The sequence below is a fragment of the Zea mays genome, chromosome 4 (genome assembly GCF_902167145.1).
Source record: "Zea mays cultivar B73 chromosome 4, Zm-B73-REFERENCE-NAM-5.0, whole genome shotgun sequence".
Classification (NCBI taxonomy): Eukaryota; Viridiplantae; Streptophyta; class Magnoliopsida; order Poales; family Poaceae; genus Zea; species Zea mays.
This window is the reverse complement of record NC_050099.1, coordinates 83,544,091-83,557,731: the sequence shown is the minus strand read 5'-3', so window position 1 is coordinate 83,557,731 and position 13,641 is coordinate 83,544,091. Positions and strand designations below refer to the sequence as shown.

General features: G+C 41.7%; 1 protein-coding gene across 7 annotated transcripts; it reads left to right on the top strand.

Annotated features, from left to right (window-relative positions):
* Positions 1-755: 755 nt before the first annotated feature.
* Positions 756-6,346, top strand: LOC100280157 (THO complex subunit 4C). 7 transcript variants are annotated; one of them, XM_035966877.1, is made up of 9 exons: positions 821-1,111; positions 1,182-1,229; positions 1,323-1,392; positions 2,377-3,103; positions 3,314-3,448; positions 3,545-3,613; positions 4,105-4,295; positions 5,227-5,274; positions 5,827-6,346. In XM_035966877.1, exons 5-9 carry the CDS (start codon positions 3,335-3,337, stop codon positions 6,044-6,046), a joined length of 642 nt encoding a protein of 213 aa, XP_035822770.1. In that variant the 5' UTR covers positions 821-1,111; positions 1,182-1,229; positions 1,323-1,392; positions 2,377-3,103; positions 3,314-3,334; the 3' UTR covers positions 6,047-6,346.
* Positions 6,347-13,641: the final 7,295 nt, after the last annotated feature.

Here is a 13,641-nt window from a genome sequence, read left to right as displayed (position 1 = left end):
TAAATACCATCGAAGATTCCACGGGTGTGTATTATACTCCTCTGATGAGAGCAACATAATACCTTGCTCATGCATTAACCGTGTCTTGTACTTCGCTCAAGTCTGTCCGATCCATATAGAAGTGTACTTCACGAGTCCACCGATATTTGGTAGTACTCAGGCTCCTTCCATTGGTACACCTAATCGGTTGTCGATTTACTTCACCGACGTATAATTCACATAGAAAAAAGGTTAAGACGAACCATGACGCCACCAAAAATTAGAACATTCCCAAACCGGATCGATTCAATCTAATATTCCTAAATATACCAATAATATGTTCTATTATTATAAGTATTGTTAGCCTATATTACAAGTACCCATGGTAATTTAAAAAGATTTCTAGTAAAAAGGGGAAAAATCTTTAAAACCCTAGCTTCTACTCAGTCGCCGGCTAATCGGTCCTACACACCGATTTTATCAGCTTTGCGGAGCGATTACTCGACAATCCTAGTTGTATTTTTTTCGAAACTTCCATGATCTTTAGTTTGAGATCCGCTGTGTATTTTGAATTTTGGTTTTAGTAGGAAGGCTTCAAATAATCTATAGTATTTATAAAACATTGGAATCAAAAGTTTTTAAATTTATGAAAATTTCTAAATTCAAAATATCAAAGTTATCGGCCGGTGTCGATTACTGGGCCGGCTACCGAATTTATCAACCGTATGGTGGCTACTCCCCACCATCAAACCAATCGAGACCGTCGATTTCGGACTTCGACACGATTGGAAGCATCCTCAGAGCATATTCCCACGGCCAGGATCGCTCCCGGGGTCACCGAGTACGAACCCGCGCGACCTCTCTCCCGAGTCTACTACTCTACCCGGCCAGCCCCCTCCCCTGTTTTCCTTCCCATCTCATCACAAGCAGAAGAAAATCGAGATAACGAGAGCTAGGGTTTTGATTCCAGTACTCACGCCGCATCCTGTCTCCTTCTGCCCCTCCCTCTCGGCACCGCCTCCGCCCCCTCATTCTCTCTCGCGTCATCCGGCGGAGGCTCGAGGAAACTGAGGCCGGGAGCGCCCCGAAGAATATTCTCCACCCAGTCGCCGACACCCCTGCGCGCGCGAGAGTAAGTCGCCTCCCCCGCCGCCAGTGCTCTTCGTGATGATATATTTCCAGATCCGGTTTGTCCGACGCAGATGGTAGGGCTGGAGAGGCTGCCGATGTGGTATTGAAGAGGGATTTAGGTTTGTAGAATACAACTCGGTACTTGTGGGATTCTTCGGTGTCTTGCGTAAGCCTGATTGCGCTCTCGCCTTTGCGAGTTTTTTTTTCTGTAGATGCATGAATTTTGTGTTCGTAACGTGGATTGGTGTGGGGTGGGAGAGGCTCCTTTGCCGGATTGGCCAGGTATGAGGAAATGGCTAGGCATTTCGTTTTTAGGAGTTTGAGCAGCTGCGTTTGTGGAGTTTGTGAGATTCCTTTTCAGAACATCATCAGGGTTCTCAAATATGTGTTCTGAATATCAGGATATTAGCTGTTTGGTACTTTGGTTTGCTGGCAATGACATTCCTACATGTTTAATGTCTCCACTGTCATTGCTGTAACCTATAGGAATTTCGAGTGCTTTACAACTCCTAACAACAGTTCTCAACGTTTGTTCTTCTCCTAAGGTCGCTACATAGGAACTCAACAATTTTTTTAAGTGATGGTAAATTGGAACAAGCTGCATAGCAACTGAATTGTTTTCATGTGATGATGCATCGTAAGTTTGTAACTGTATTAAGTTCAGATGGGCTTGTACCCTGATGTTTCATGTATTAGCAGTTTGATCTTAAGCAGTAGTGAAGCTAGAGCAAATCCGAAGGGGATGCACTTGAGAGCTTGCCTCATAGGTGCACAGATTTTGTGACATAGGGGGTGCCAGGGTGGAAATATGGTGACAATTTGGCTCTTATCACGTTTTTTTCATGGGTGCGGCAGCACCCAACACAGTGATTATAGATTTGCCTCTGATCTTAAGTATAGTTCATTGTTGGGCTCAGTTTATCAAATCTTCTGTAGAATTATTGTAAATTGTCAACTAGTTACTTTGAATCGATCTCAGACTGTCAGTGAACCCTTTTACACAATCCGTTTGCCTTTTAGCTTGACTACTCCAGTTTCCTCATTGCTGATGCAATAGTTTTTGTATTATCAATATCAATGTGCGATGAGCAGCTTTGTTTTAGTAATTTAGTTTCTTTATATTCGACTTTGTGTGTTTAAAGATACTCACTAGATCCAACTCATGTTACATGTTTGTCTGTTTTCTTGCAAGTTCACAGTTCGGAGCTATGTCAACCTCCCCTTTGCATATTTAAACATATCTAAAGCTTGCCATCTTTACCGCAGGTTACCATTGTACTGTTGTAGCTTGGCAGTTGGTTGACTGTGTGACAACTTTGAGCTATGTCATATTACGAAAGAAGGGGTGGAGACAGGGGTAGTGGCCGTATTCAAGGAAGTGGTGGGCGAGGTGGACATGTCCTGCGTGGAAGATCAGGATTGGCTCCCCGAGGACCTCTTGGGGTTAACTCCCGTCCATCTGCACGCACTATTGCTAAGGCAAGGCCAAACCTGTCACTATGTTTTTGTTCATGGTCAGGTTCCTGACTAAAGTAGAAACTGAATGGGGAGAGCATGCCTAAGCTTACATTATATGGAGGGGCAGGAGTATCTGTGATGTCTGTGACTAATGTGTTCTCTGTCAGTATTGTTTGGAGGCTTGGAGGGGCAGATGCAACTTTGGTAGAAATTTTGCAGTAGATCATAAGGTTGAATTTATTGAGGGGCAGAAGTAAATGGTGGTCATCTCTAATGGGAATTTTGTTGGAACACCACCATTTCTTCAAACATATGGAAGGAAATAGATGAAAAATAAAGCTGGCGGACTCCAGTTTGATGTGTCTAAATCATGATATGCTGAAGGGAAGACTCCATCAATCTTCTTGCCATATATGGAAATTGCAATGTGCCCCTTATTCAACAGTTCTGGATTCCATACTCCCATGGAAGTTCTTCTAGTCTGCTTCCATAGCAAGTGCACAAGCCATTTGTCTCCTGGACTTTTGTGATATTGGTGGAGCTCTTTCCTTCTCAGCTGTTAACTTAATGCAGTACTTCATGGTTTTGCTATTTCTCGGTTATAATTATTGCTACTCTTCCTCTAAAGACCAATGATAAGTCAATGTGGTTCGTGATGATTGGCATGATCATATGAAAAGTTTGAAGAGATATTCTTTTATAATGACATGTTCCCTCACATGCTTGGATGTTTGGCATTTTTCAGTCATTTAGCAGAACCAAAGACATGACATGGCGACCTGATCTATTTAGTGATAGCATGGCGGCTAGTGGAATAGAAACTGGTACAAAATTGTACATTTCAAACTTGGACTATGGGGTCTCTAATGAGGATATAAAGGTATGTTCAAATAACTTGTCTGTCTGGTTTTATATTTTTTCATTGTTTGATACAGAACCATCAAACTGAAATTTTATTTTCACAATTGCCTTGTAGGAGCTGTTTTCGGAAGTTGGTCATTTGAAACGCTTTGCTGTTCACTACGATGGTTATGGCCGCCCAAATGTTCGTACCTTCTAGAAATCCATATTTACTGCATGTACCATCAGCAATTTTATCTTTCTGTTGGCTGTAGATCAATATGTTTACATGTTAATTGCCATTATTCTTATTTTGTGGTAAGAGTTGAAGCTAAATGCCCAAGACAATTTGTATCTAGCATTTGTGATCATGAGGACTAAATCAGAGTTGTTCAGTAGAATGTTTGACTTATGGCTCACATTTGTCCTACTGTAATGCATGCCTGGCTGCAAAGTACAGAAGGCCATCTGGAATATCATTTCTTAGTTTTGATTATTGTTTTGGCTTAGAATGTATCAATACGGCAGCAGAATAAAGTTGAAGAAATTTTATGTGGTGATTGTTGTGGTCTTTTGATGAAACATTGCATGCTTATGTTATGTTTATATTACCTTCTCTGGTCACTAATTACAGTTTTTACCTATGTTTTTTCCTCAATTGTTATATTAATATATGTGTCTTTAATTTGTATAAAGGGCACTGCAGAGGTGGTGTTTACACGGAGGAGCGATGCAATTGCTGCACTGAAGCGTTATAATAATGTTCTACTTGATGGAAAAGCTATGAAGATAGAAGTCATCGGAAATGACTTAGGATTGCCTATGACACCTCGTATAAATGTTGTTGGGGCTTCTAATGGCAGAGCTACAAGAACAGTTGTTATGACGTAAGTGGTACTTAAACATTTCATGTATCATGCAATTTTTTATTTTATTTGTAGTCCAGTGATAAACTGTGGTGCTATACTTACAAAGTTCATTTTAGCCTGGAATTAGTTCATTTAGTGCAAGCTAATTAGTTCATTGAGGACAATCTTCTGTAAACTGTCATGTTGAATCTTCTTGTTAAGTTTTCAAGTACTGTAGACTTGCCCTACAGTCCTGGCTAGATCACCGTAACCAGCTTTGTGTGTTCCCTTTGTGAAATAAGACTTCTACTTCATATCAGCTCCATACTTCATCTAAAGGCAGTGTGTGTGTGGTTGGCGTTGTTGAGTTGAGGGAGGTGCTGGTTGTGCTAACACCACCTTACCCACTCCAACCTTATCCATCTGCCTTGTCCCAATTCCAACCGTAGGCCCGCAGCCCCGCACTCACCTCTCCTTGCGCTTGTTGCTTGCCCTGCTTTGTCTTTGTCCGTCTTCCTGTGCTTGTCGTCTGATGCCTCTACCTCTTCTATCGGCCACACTTGTCACCTGGCGCCTCTATAGGTTATGAAAAACACCCCATTGCTGGCAGAGATTACTGGTTTACAGCAAGCTAGTCTTCTTTCTATTATACCTGATCTGTAAGTCCTATAACAAGTTTCTCAGATATATGCATATTTTTTTATTTGTGCATTTTAGCTTGTCATTATTCCCCTTACATATTATAAAAAAGATTCAGGTGTTTTGTGATGCAGTATGATCATGCTACAGTTATTTTGGAATGGGAATTTCTGAACTGTTTTTTTTCATTTTCTCTTTAGCAGTTTGAGATCACAGCTTGAATGCACAAAGTGGGCCCCATTGTGAACTTGAATTCAAGCACCATGTTATTTCTTTTTCCCCTTCCTTTGTTGGGTGGTACATCTGATTTGTTATTTTTTTTATAATTCAGGCCTGAGTTTAGTCAACGTGGCAGAGGTTCAAGCAGTAGACCTCTAAGGTAAGGCTTCTGTCAAAGCCGAATTTTTGTTTTAGTTGTCTTAATTTGTTGCATTTAATACTAGATAAACATGGTCCCTTTTATTTGCTTGGCTTCGTCCATCCCATGCCTTATTACTAGTAGACTAGTAGTTTACTACGGCATCAGATTTTCAATGTTGCAATAGCTTGATCTTTATTGTTAGCTTTAGATGTTTGACACCTGAATACTCTTTTATAAACAAACATGATGTGTGCTGGTTGCTAGTCGCTAATTAAACAATGAGCAATTTCTTGTTTATCATGCAAAGAAAACATGTTTTGCACGGTATAGATGTACTGGAGGCATGCAAATTCTATAATGTTTTGAGAGGTCAAATTTTACATATTGAGTTGTGGACTTGGACATTTGACAAAAAAGAGTGAGGAAAGAAGTGCGCTTCAGTTATTAACTTGTTAGTATGGCTGGACATCTCTCTTGAGTGGATGCACCTAATACACTGCAAAATATGTTTTTAACAAAAAGTTTGTTTGACCTTGTCCTGACCCATGACCTTACATATTGCCGTTCAAGTAATCCCAGCAACAGGTTTAATAACCGTGGTGGTTTCCAAGCTGGTCGAGGCCGTGGCCAGTTCCAGAGCTGGGGGAGAGGCCGTGGTCAGTTCCAGAGCCGGGGGAGAGGCCGTGCCCAGTTCCAGGGACGAGGGAGAGGCAGGAAGCCTGAGAAGACTGCAGATGAGCTGGATAAAGACCTGGAAAGCTATCACGCGGAGGCAATGAAAACCGATTGATTGCAAGGCCGGTAGTGCCACAAGGTTGTGGTTTTATCCATCATTTTCTGGGAGCAACGAACATGCTTTGTGCTTTGGTTTCAGGAGACTAGACTCTTGTAGTAAATTCGAACAAAAGATTGCCAGTTTGTAGTGTTTGCATGAAGTTTGCAACCTGATGTGTTTATTTTTGTATCGGTTGCTTTGGAGATTGTGTTAATTTTTAGGTTCATGCTTAGAATAACCGTAATTGGCCAAAACATGCACCCGGCCCTGTTCCGCTCTGCGATGTGCCTTCGCAGCATTGTGTTATTTTTAGCATATTGCAGTTTGTCGGAGGTTAGTCCGGTGCATGTTTCACGTATCTGCGTCGCTTCGCCTTCCTTTTAGGATTTTTAGGTGTGTTTGGTTTGGTTTTTCACTTTGGCTTTTGCCTCTTAAGAGCTCTCTAGAAAATGGCTTCTGAAAGCCAGTTTTAAGGGACATTTAAAAAATTAGTGGGGTAAATTTTAATTCTTTCTCTAACAGATTCCTTAAAGTGGCAGATTATTTCTTAGAGCTCAAAACCCACCCTTATTTGTAGCTACAAATAAGAGAGTTTTAAGGGCTATGAAAAGTTAGGAGAATTTTAGGAAAATTGTTGGAGACACGTTTTTGTGTTTTTTTTAAAAAAATTGATTTAGAGGAGACTTATGGAGAGCTCTTTGAGAGTAACTCCAGTAGTTCTCTAAAAGATAGCTCCTTAAATTTTAGTTTAGGAAGTTTGTAAATAAGATATTTTAGTTTAGAAAGTTTGTAAATAAGATTTGAAAGTAAAAAGCTTTGATCTCCAACAGTTTCTTATATTTAGATAGTAAATCAAATTTAAAATCTTTTTGCGGACACAATATTAACCAATGTGTTAGTATTATTTTATATTGCGTATCAAAATAGACCCAGGAGATTTTTTGTGCGTCACACTTAGAGATTTTCGGTTCTACCATCTAACAATTTTAATTGGACACGAAAGTATATCGATACTCTATTCTAATCAAAGATGGAGAATAAAATTGATTATCTATATCACATAACTTAGGCACGTTCATTACATATAAGTAACCCAGGCACTAGAATCTGCCAAATGTTAAATATTGTGGAGAGCATATAGCTACCAATACATGATTAAATTAGCAACCCTCCAACATAAAGCAAAAGTAAATGTCTACTGTCCAAAAACAACAAATTCGAAAGCATTCGTGCATGTTTTTTCCGTTTCGGGACTTGCTAAAGGGTTGTCAAATGTAGGGATGAAATAGGGTTAGATAGAAGTGACTAAATTTAGGAAGTTAATTTAGAGAGCTGTTGGAGATGAGTTTTTGTGCTAACTATCTAAATTATTGATTTATAGAGACATTTAGAGAACCATTGGAGTTACTCTAAAAGTCAAAAACTAAATCAAAGGGCTGGAACTAGGAAGCAATTTTTTTAAAAGCTGACTTTCTCAGTGTAAAACTGAAAGCATATATGGACATGTTTTTAGTGTCTTTTAGTGACTTGTGTTTAAAATCCGAGACTGTCTGCCCAGAGTAGGGTCGGGGCGACGACGAGGCTTGCCGTGCCACCGGTTTGCGGAGGAAGCCGGTGGACGAACTCATCTCCAACACCTGGAGCCTCCCTTGCCGTCTCGCCCTCTTGCTTAATCTTCCTCACCTGGCTGTGGACCAGCACCTCGAGCTGGTCTTGCTCTACCTTGACCATGAGCACACCCCTTGGTCCTTCCTCTTCCATCGGCTCAAACATCTTTCACCCAGACCTTTGTCTTTGCTATCTCTAAGTTCCAAACCCCGGGGGATGAGGTGTAACACCCGAACTTTTAATTTGTGAATGTGTTAAAATTCTTCAAAGATTTTGAATTAGGATGTGTTGGGTATCGTAATTAGGCGTATCTAGATATACGCCTCTAAAACACGCTTAACCCCGAGACCACCATCAGACCCACTCGAATTACCCGATAACAGCTCACCGGAGACGTCATGCTTGATGCCCGCCGAGGGTAGCATGGCACTTTCCCCCTCTTCCTCCTTGCGGAAAGGCGATGAAGAGGCGTATCACCAAAAAGTCAAGGCGTCCCTCGATTGTCCTCTCACCCTGAGCAGAGGCTCGGGGGCTACCCTTCCAACCATGCCACGACAGAATTACTGGAAACTCCAACAAACCAATGCAGAGACTTGGGGGCTGCCTTTGCACCCAGGCCATGGCCAGGTGACAAAACCAAGGACAAGGTCAACGATATCTATGGATGGAAACAATAAGATCTCAAAGGAGTCAACCACTCCTTCGAGGCCTCGGGGGCTACACCCGACGGGTGCGCTCGCGCGCACCCATCAGAAATAAATCTCTCACGTCTTAGGGTTGAGCAGTATACCCACACGGAGACATAAGAACTTCCAAACAAGTGTCAAAACACTTCATTGGAAGGCTCAAGGGATACTGTCGGGTATTGTAATTAGGGGTACCTAGATTACTCCTCTAAAACACGCTTAACCCGAGACCACCATGAGACCCATTCCCCAAGGCCACGAGAGCATAAATCGCGCTTCGCCCGAGGCCTCTCTCGATGGTCACCATAACTTTGCTTCGCCCGAGCCTGCCCTTGGACAAGGTACGTACTCGGGAGAATCCTCATCCCGGTCGAGGTCCCCTCTCCCCAGAACTGATGTCTCCGCCTCGCCCGAGCCCATCTCGGTCAAGGAAGACAACCCCGAGGCAGGACTCAATCAAAGGCAGCAGGAGACATGGGCATTCAATGCGCACACCTACCCTAGGCATTGTTGCAGGTGAACAGGAGCGACAAGACCATGGTCCCATCGAACTTCACCAACTATGATGACACATGCGGCCACTGTTCCCGCACGCTGCTTACCAACTCCTGATGGGACACACATATGACAAGAGTGCAAGATGGCCCTCTGGCGCAAACTCCGCCTCGCCCGAAGCCGACCTCATCCTCGAGATAAACTCCGACTCGCCTAAGCCTGGCCTTGGCTACCTGCTCCCCGCGAATTCTACAGGAGGCCACTCCATTTGTGTCACACCTAGATTGAAAGGCAAATCCAGGCGCGAATCAAATGTGTGCTAGGATCAAGTCTCACACATATGATGACTCATGATACAGAAACAAATGTCACATCTTTACTATATAATAGGAGTTCTGTACAAAATAACTAAATAATTACATCATACGAAGACGACGATCCAGCAACCATAGTTGACTAGAAGACGACGACCTAGATCTCCCACGAACTCATCGTGACATCCATCATGCTCCTTATCTTGTGGTACCTGTCCTTGACCTGGGGGATATGAGTACAACAAGGGTGAGCACACATACGTTCATCACTCAATAAGTTATGGGGAATAATGTGCATGAGCTCACTTACGGTGGGGGCTCATGTGAAGTGTAAGGCTTACCAAAGGAGATGGTTAAAGCTGAGCATTGCTATTAAAGTTGGTCAAAATTTTATTAGCAGTTCCTAAGTATAAGTAGATACCAACCCAAATAAATAAGAGATCACAATTAATAATAACACCCATAATGTAATGCATATGAAAAATTAAGTTTAGTTCCATAAATTACTCATGTGAGGGTCCGAGCCGCTCACGACCGTGAGCACGGCTGATATACCAATTTTACACTCTACAGAGGTTGCACATCTTTACCCACAAGTCGTGTTACCCATTTTCCACGGGGTCATGAATCCCATACATATCTACCGAGGAGACAACGCAGGGTAGCACTACGGGGCCTTTACAAAGTTTCACTAGCTTCAGAAAACCTGCTACAGTTTTTGAGAAGGGCGATATAGGAATCCCTCGTCCGAAAAGCCATCACAACATGATCGACCCGAGAACGTCCCTATACCGCAGCTCCTCTACCGCCCTTGCCCCTTTCGGGTAAGGTAGTCCTCTACTAACTTTCCTAATTAGTCAGCCTAAGTCGTCCCATACCACCCTTGTGGTAGCACTATTTTCTCGGGTGGTTCTCCATGTTCCAATTAACACAATAATCTTATCATGAACATTAATAAACCAACAATAACAGTGGAACATGATCATAATTTAGTATAACATTAATCCCAAAACCAGGTAGAGCAATAACAAGTCTACCCAATAGTTCATTTGTTTGCTAGGTGTGAGGTAAACAAAACTAGGGTAACCTATTAGATCCCATCAAATTAACCTGAGCATCTCATAGTGATTAAGCAGAGAACATTATTAGGTAAAGAAGAGTGATCAAGGGCACAACTTGCCTTTTTGGTGCAACTCCTGGTACTTTTCTAATTTAGTCTTCAGGTTTCTCGTGACCTCGCTACTACTCATAGCAATACATACAATCAAGAAAATAATGTGTATGGTAACATTACACCTAAGCATAAGAACAAAACAACGTAAGGATATTCTACGCGTCGCTACAAAATCGTAGGTTCAAGAACCATTAAAATCGGTGTTAAAACAATGAATTTATGGATAAAACAGAATTTCAGGCACAATAAATCTAATAGATATAATCTAACAAATATTACATTTAAATTAAGTAGGTATTAAATTAAAATATTTGAGTTGATATTAATCATTAACAATTATTTGTAAAATGCGTATGTTAGAACTATAAATTAGATTAACTAGATTAACTAGCTAATTAACATTAATTAAATAAGTAATTTATTAATTATTAATTAATTAAACCATGTGGCATAATTAAAATAATGTTATTACTATGTACCCAAAAATAATATGAACCTTACACAACTTGAACAGATTAAAACAAATTATTTGACCTAGAAGATATCACATTTTTAATAAATTAGTAGGGCTGCACAGAAATAGGTGACATGACGTAATCTGATTGGTTATTTAAGTTCATTAAAGGTGGGAAAGGTTTGTTTACAAATGCATGACCTAGCTGTTGCCAACTTCTCATGATTGTAACTACTGTTAAATTCATGCTGCATGACAATCTTGCATGTAAAAGGGCCTATGGTGATGATTATCTATTAGGCAGGAAGCGTGAAGCCTATTTTGTGGGAGAGACCTCTAACCTACCACTAACTTACCTTACAATCAAGCCCTTCAATCTCGCGTTGTTGTTGGTCATCTCGGTTTTTGACGATGAACTGGAAATCTGATGGACAAACTAGAAGCGCGGTGACGAAGCTCTCGACGAGCTGGTCACAACGATGTTCTGGGTTGCCCTGAAAGATGAACGGATGGAGAGAAATTCTTCGTTGGAGTTGTCACTAGAGTTTGGGCGGGAGTCAAACTTCGACGAGGTGGTCATGGAGGCTTATGGCTGCGGGCTTGGCTAGCGGCGGGCTGCTCTGGCTTGGATGGAGGCGGTGCTGCCGCGAGGCTATAGAGGAGATGAGTCTATGATTGATGGCTTGAGCTGTTATGGACTTATGGTGGCATGTATTTATATAGGTTGGGAGGTGGATGGTTACATGATAGATCCAATCTGGTACTTATCTGTTACAATCTTATACTATCTATTAGGAACTCTAACAAAGTCAAAACCAAATATGTTACATGATAAATTGAGAGCACCTAGAGGGGTGGGGGGTGAATAGGTGATCCTGTAAAAATCAATACTAAACAACATAAACTTAGTTTATGAAATGCTAGTGAAGTCAAAACCAAGGTGCTATTACTAGAGAGGGAGATAACTTCTTCACTTAATTGCTCTTCACAAGATGAGTATTAAACATAGAGCAATTATAAAGTGAATAGAAGTAGAGAGAATCACACAAGAATAAGGACAGGTGACACAACGATTTTTATCCCATGGTTCGGCCAAGTGGAACACTTGCCTAGTCCACGTTGTGGCGTCCCAACGGATGAGGGTTGCACTCAACCCCTTTCAAGTGATCCAATGATCCACTTGAATACCACGATTCTCTTTATCTCAAGTTTATCCCCTTGTGAGGAATCTCCACACTTTGGAGTCTCTCACGCCTTACACCAAAGATCTTTAATGAGCATGGAAGTATGGAGGGAATAGCAACCCACAGAAAAGCGAGAGTCGCATCACTAACACGCACACAAGACGAGAGTGAGCACACAAAAGCAGCACAGCGGAGTTACAACTCAGAAAAGTATTCAAATCTCTAACACGGTGAATCAAATGCCTGAATGCGAGGTCTCGGCGTCTTAGGATGTTCAAGAGGTGCTTGGTGTACTGCTCCATGCGCCAAGGGGCTGTTGTAGCTCCATTTGGTAGGCAATAGTTGCCTTCTGTCCGTGGGCGCACTGGATAGTATGGTGCACCACCGGACAGTGAACAGTCGTGATTTCCTTTCTTATTTGGTGAAGCCGACCATTGCAGCCACGACCCCCTTGGCACACCGGACAGTCTGGTGTGGCCTGGTGACCTTTGGCGCTGGCCACGCGTCGTCCGCTGATTGCACGCTGATTGCTCTGCCGACTTGTGGCACGGGCGCTGCTGGCTCATCGGACAGTCCGGTGCACACCAGACAGTCTGGTGAATTTTAGCCACAACATCCCCAACTTTTATCGAGAGCAGCGAGTTCGTTGAGCGTGCCAACCTGGCACCAAACACTGTCGGGTGCACACCGGACAGTCTGGTGCATCACAGGCTGGTGTAGGTCTGGCTTGTTTCAGCTAAACTTCTTTTGCCCCTTTTGGACTTGACTTAACTGGGTTCTTGGCACTTAAACAAACATGTTTAGCACGTAAAACAATTGACTAAGTGTCTAGAACTCACCTTCATACTTGATCCATCTAGATTTGCATTATGTCCTCATCGGAACTCAATTTGCTTCATATACCATCATGTTAGTTCTCACATAGTGTGTTGTGCATCTAATCACCAAAACAATATAGAAATGGCCCAAGCATTTCCCTTTCAATCTCCCCCTTTTTGGTGATTTATGCCAACACATCAAAAAGCAACTCGTTTTGAACTAACATATCTAAAAGGGCTCGAAAGTGCAGATTTATGTCAAATTGAAGACCAATAAGATTATCATAGGATTTGGCATATTTGGATCACTTTTGCCACCACTTGGTTTATTTTCACAAAACAAATTCTTTTTTCTATCTCTATGTCAAAAACACTTGTTTTGGCAAATCAAAAGATCTTTCAAGAATAAATTTGATCAAATGTCAAAATTCCCCTTTTCCCATAATCAAATTTCTCCCCCATAAGAGAACAATTTTTGCAATAAGAGGATTTTGACCAAATACTAAGAATCTAACACTAAAATTTTGAAATTCACAAGTGGTTGGCTGATCCAGTTGCTTTGGCCTTAGTTTCTCCCCCTTTGGCATTAAGCACCAAAACAGGATAACTATTTGGCCCTTTAACCCCATTGCCTCACCAAAATGTCAAATAAGATCAAAGGCAATGAGAACACAAATAAGAACTTGGGACAAGATACATTGATACCGAAATGCAGTGGAAGCCCTTTCTTTGTCCAAGTTCACCTTTTCCCTTTCAATTCAACTTTGAGACTATATCAAAAGTACTCAAGCAAACACGTTAGCCTCAAAGGATCAAGTTGTAGTACATCCTCCCCCTAAACATGTGCAACATTTGCATAAGGACTTGTGAGGTCCGG

Coding starts and splice junctions, on each gene's coding strand:
- LOC100280157 (XM_008678911.3), top strand. CDS start 2,434: ATGTCATATTACGAAAGAAGGGGTGGAGACAGGGGTAGTGGCCGTATT. Junction 2,590..3,313: donor CTGCACGCACTATTGCTAAG/GCAAGGCCAAAC, acceptor GGCATTTTTCAG/TCATTTAGCAGAACCAAAGA. Junction 3,614..4,104: donor ATGGTTATGGCCGCCCAAAT/GTTCGTACCTTC, acceptor ATTTGTATAAAG/GGCACTGCAGAGGTGGTGTT.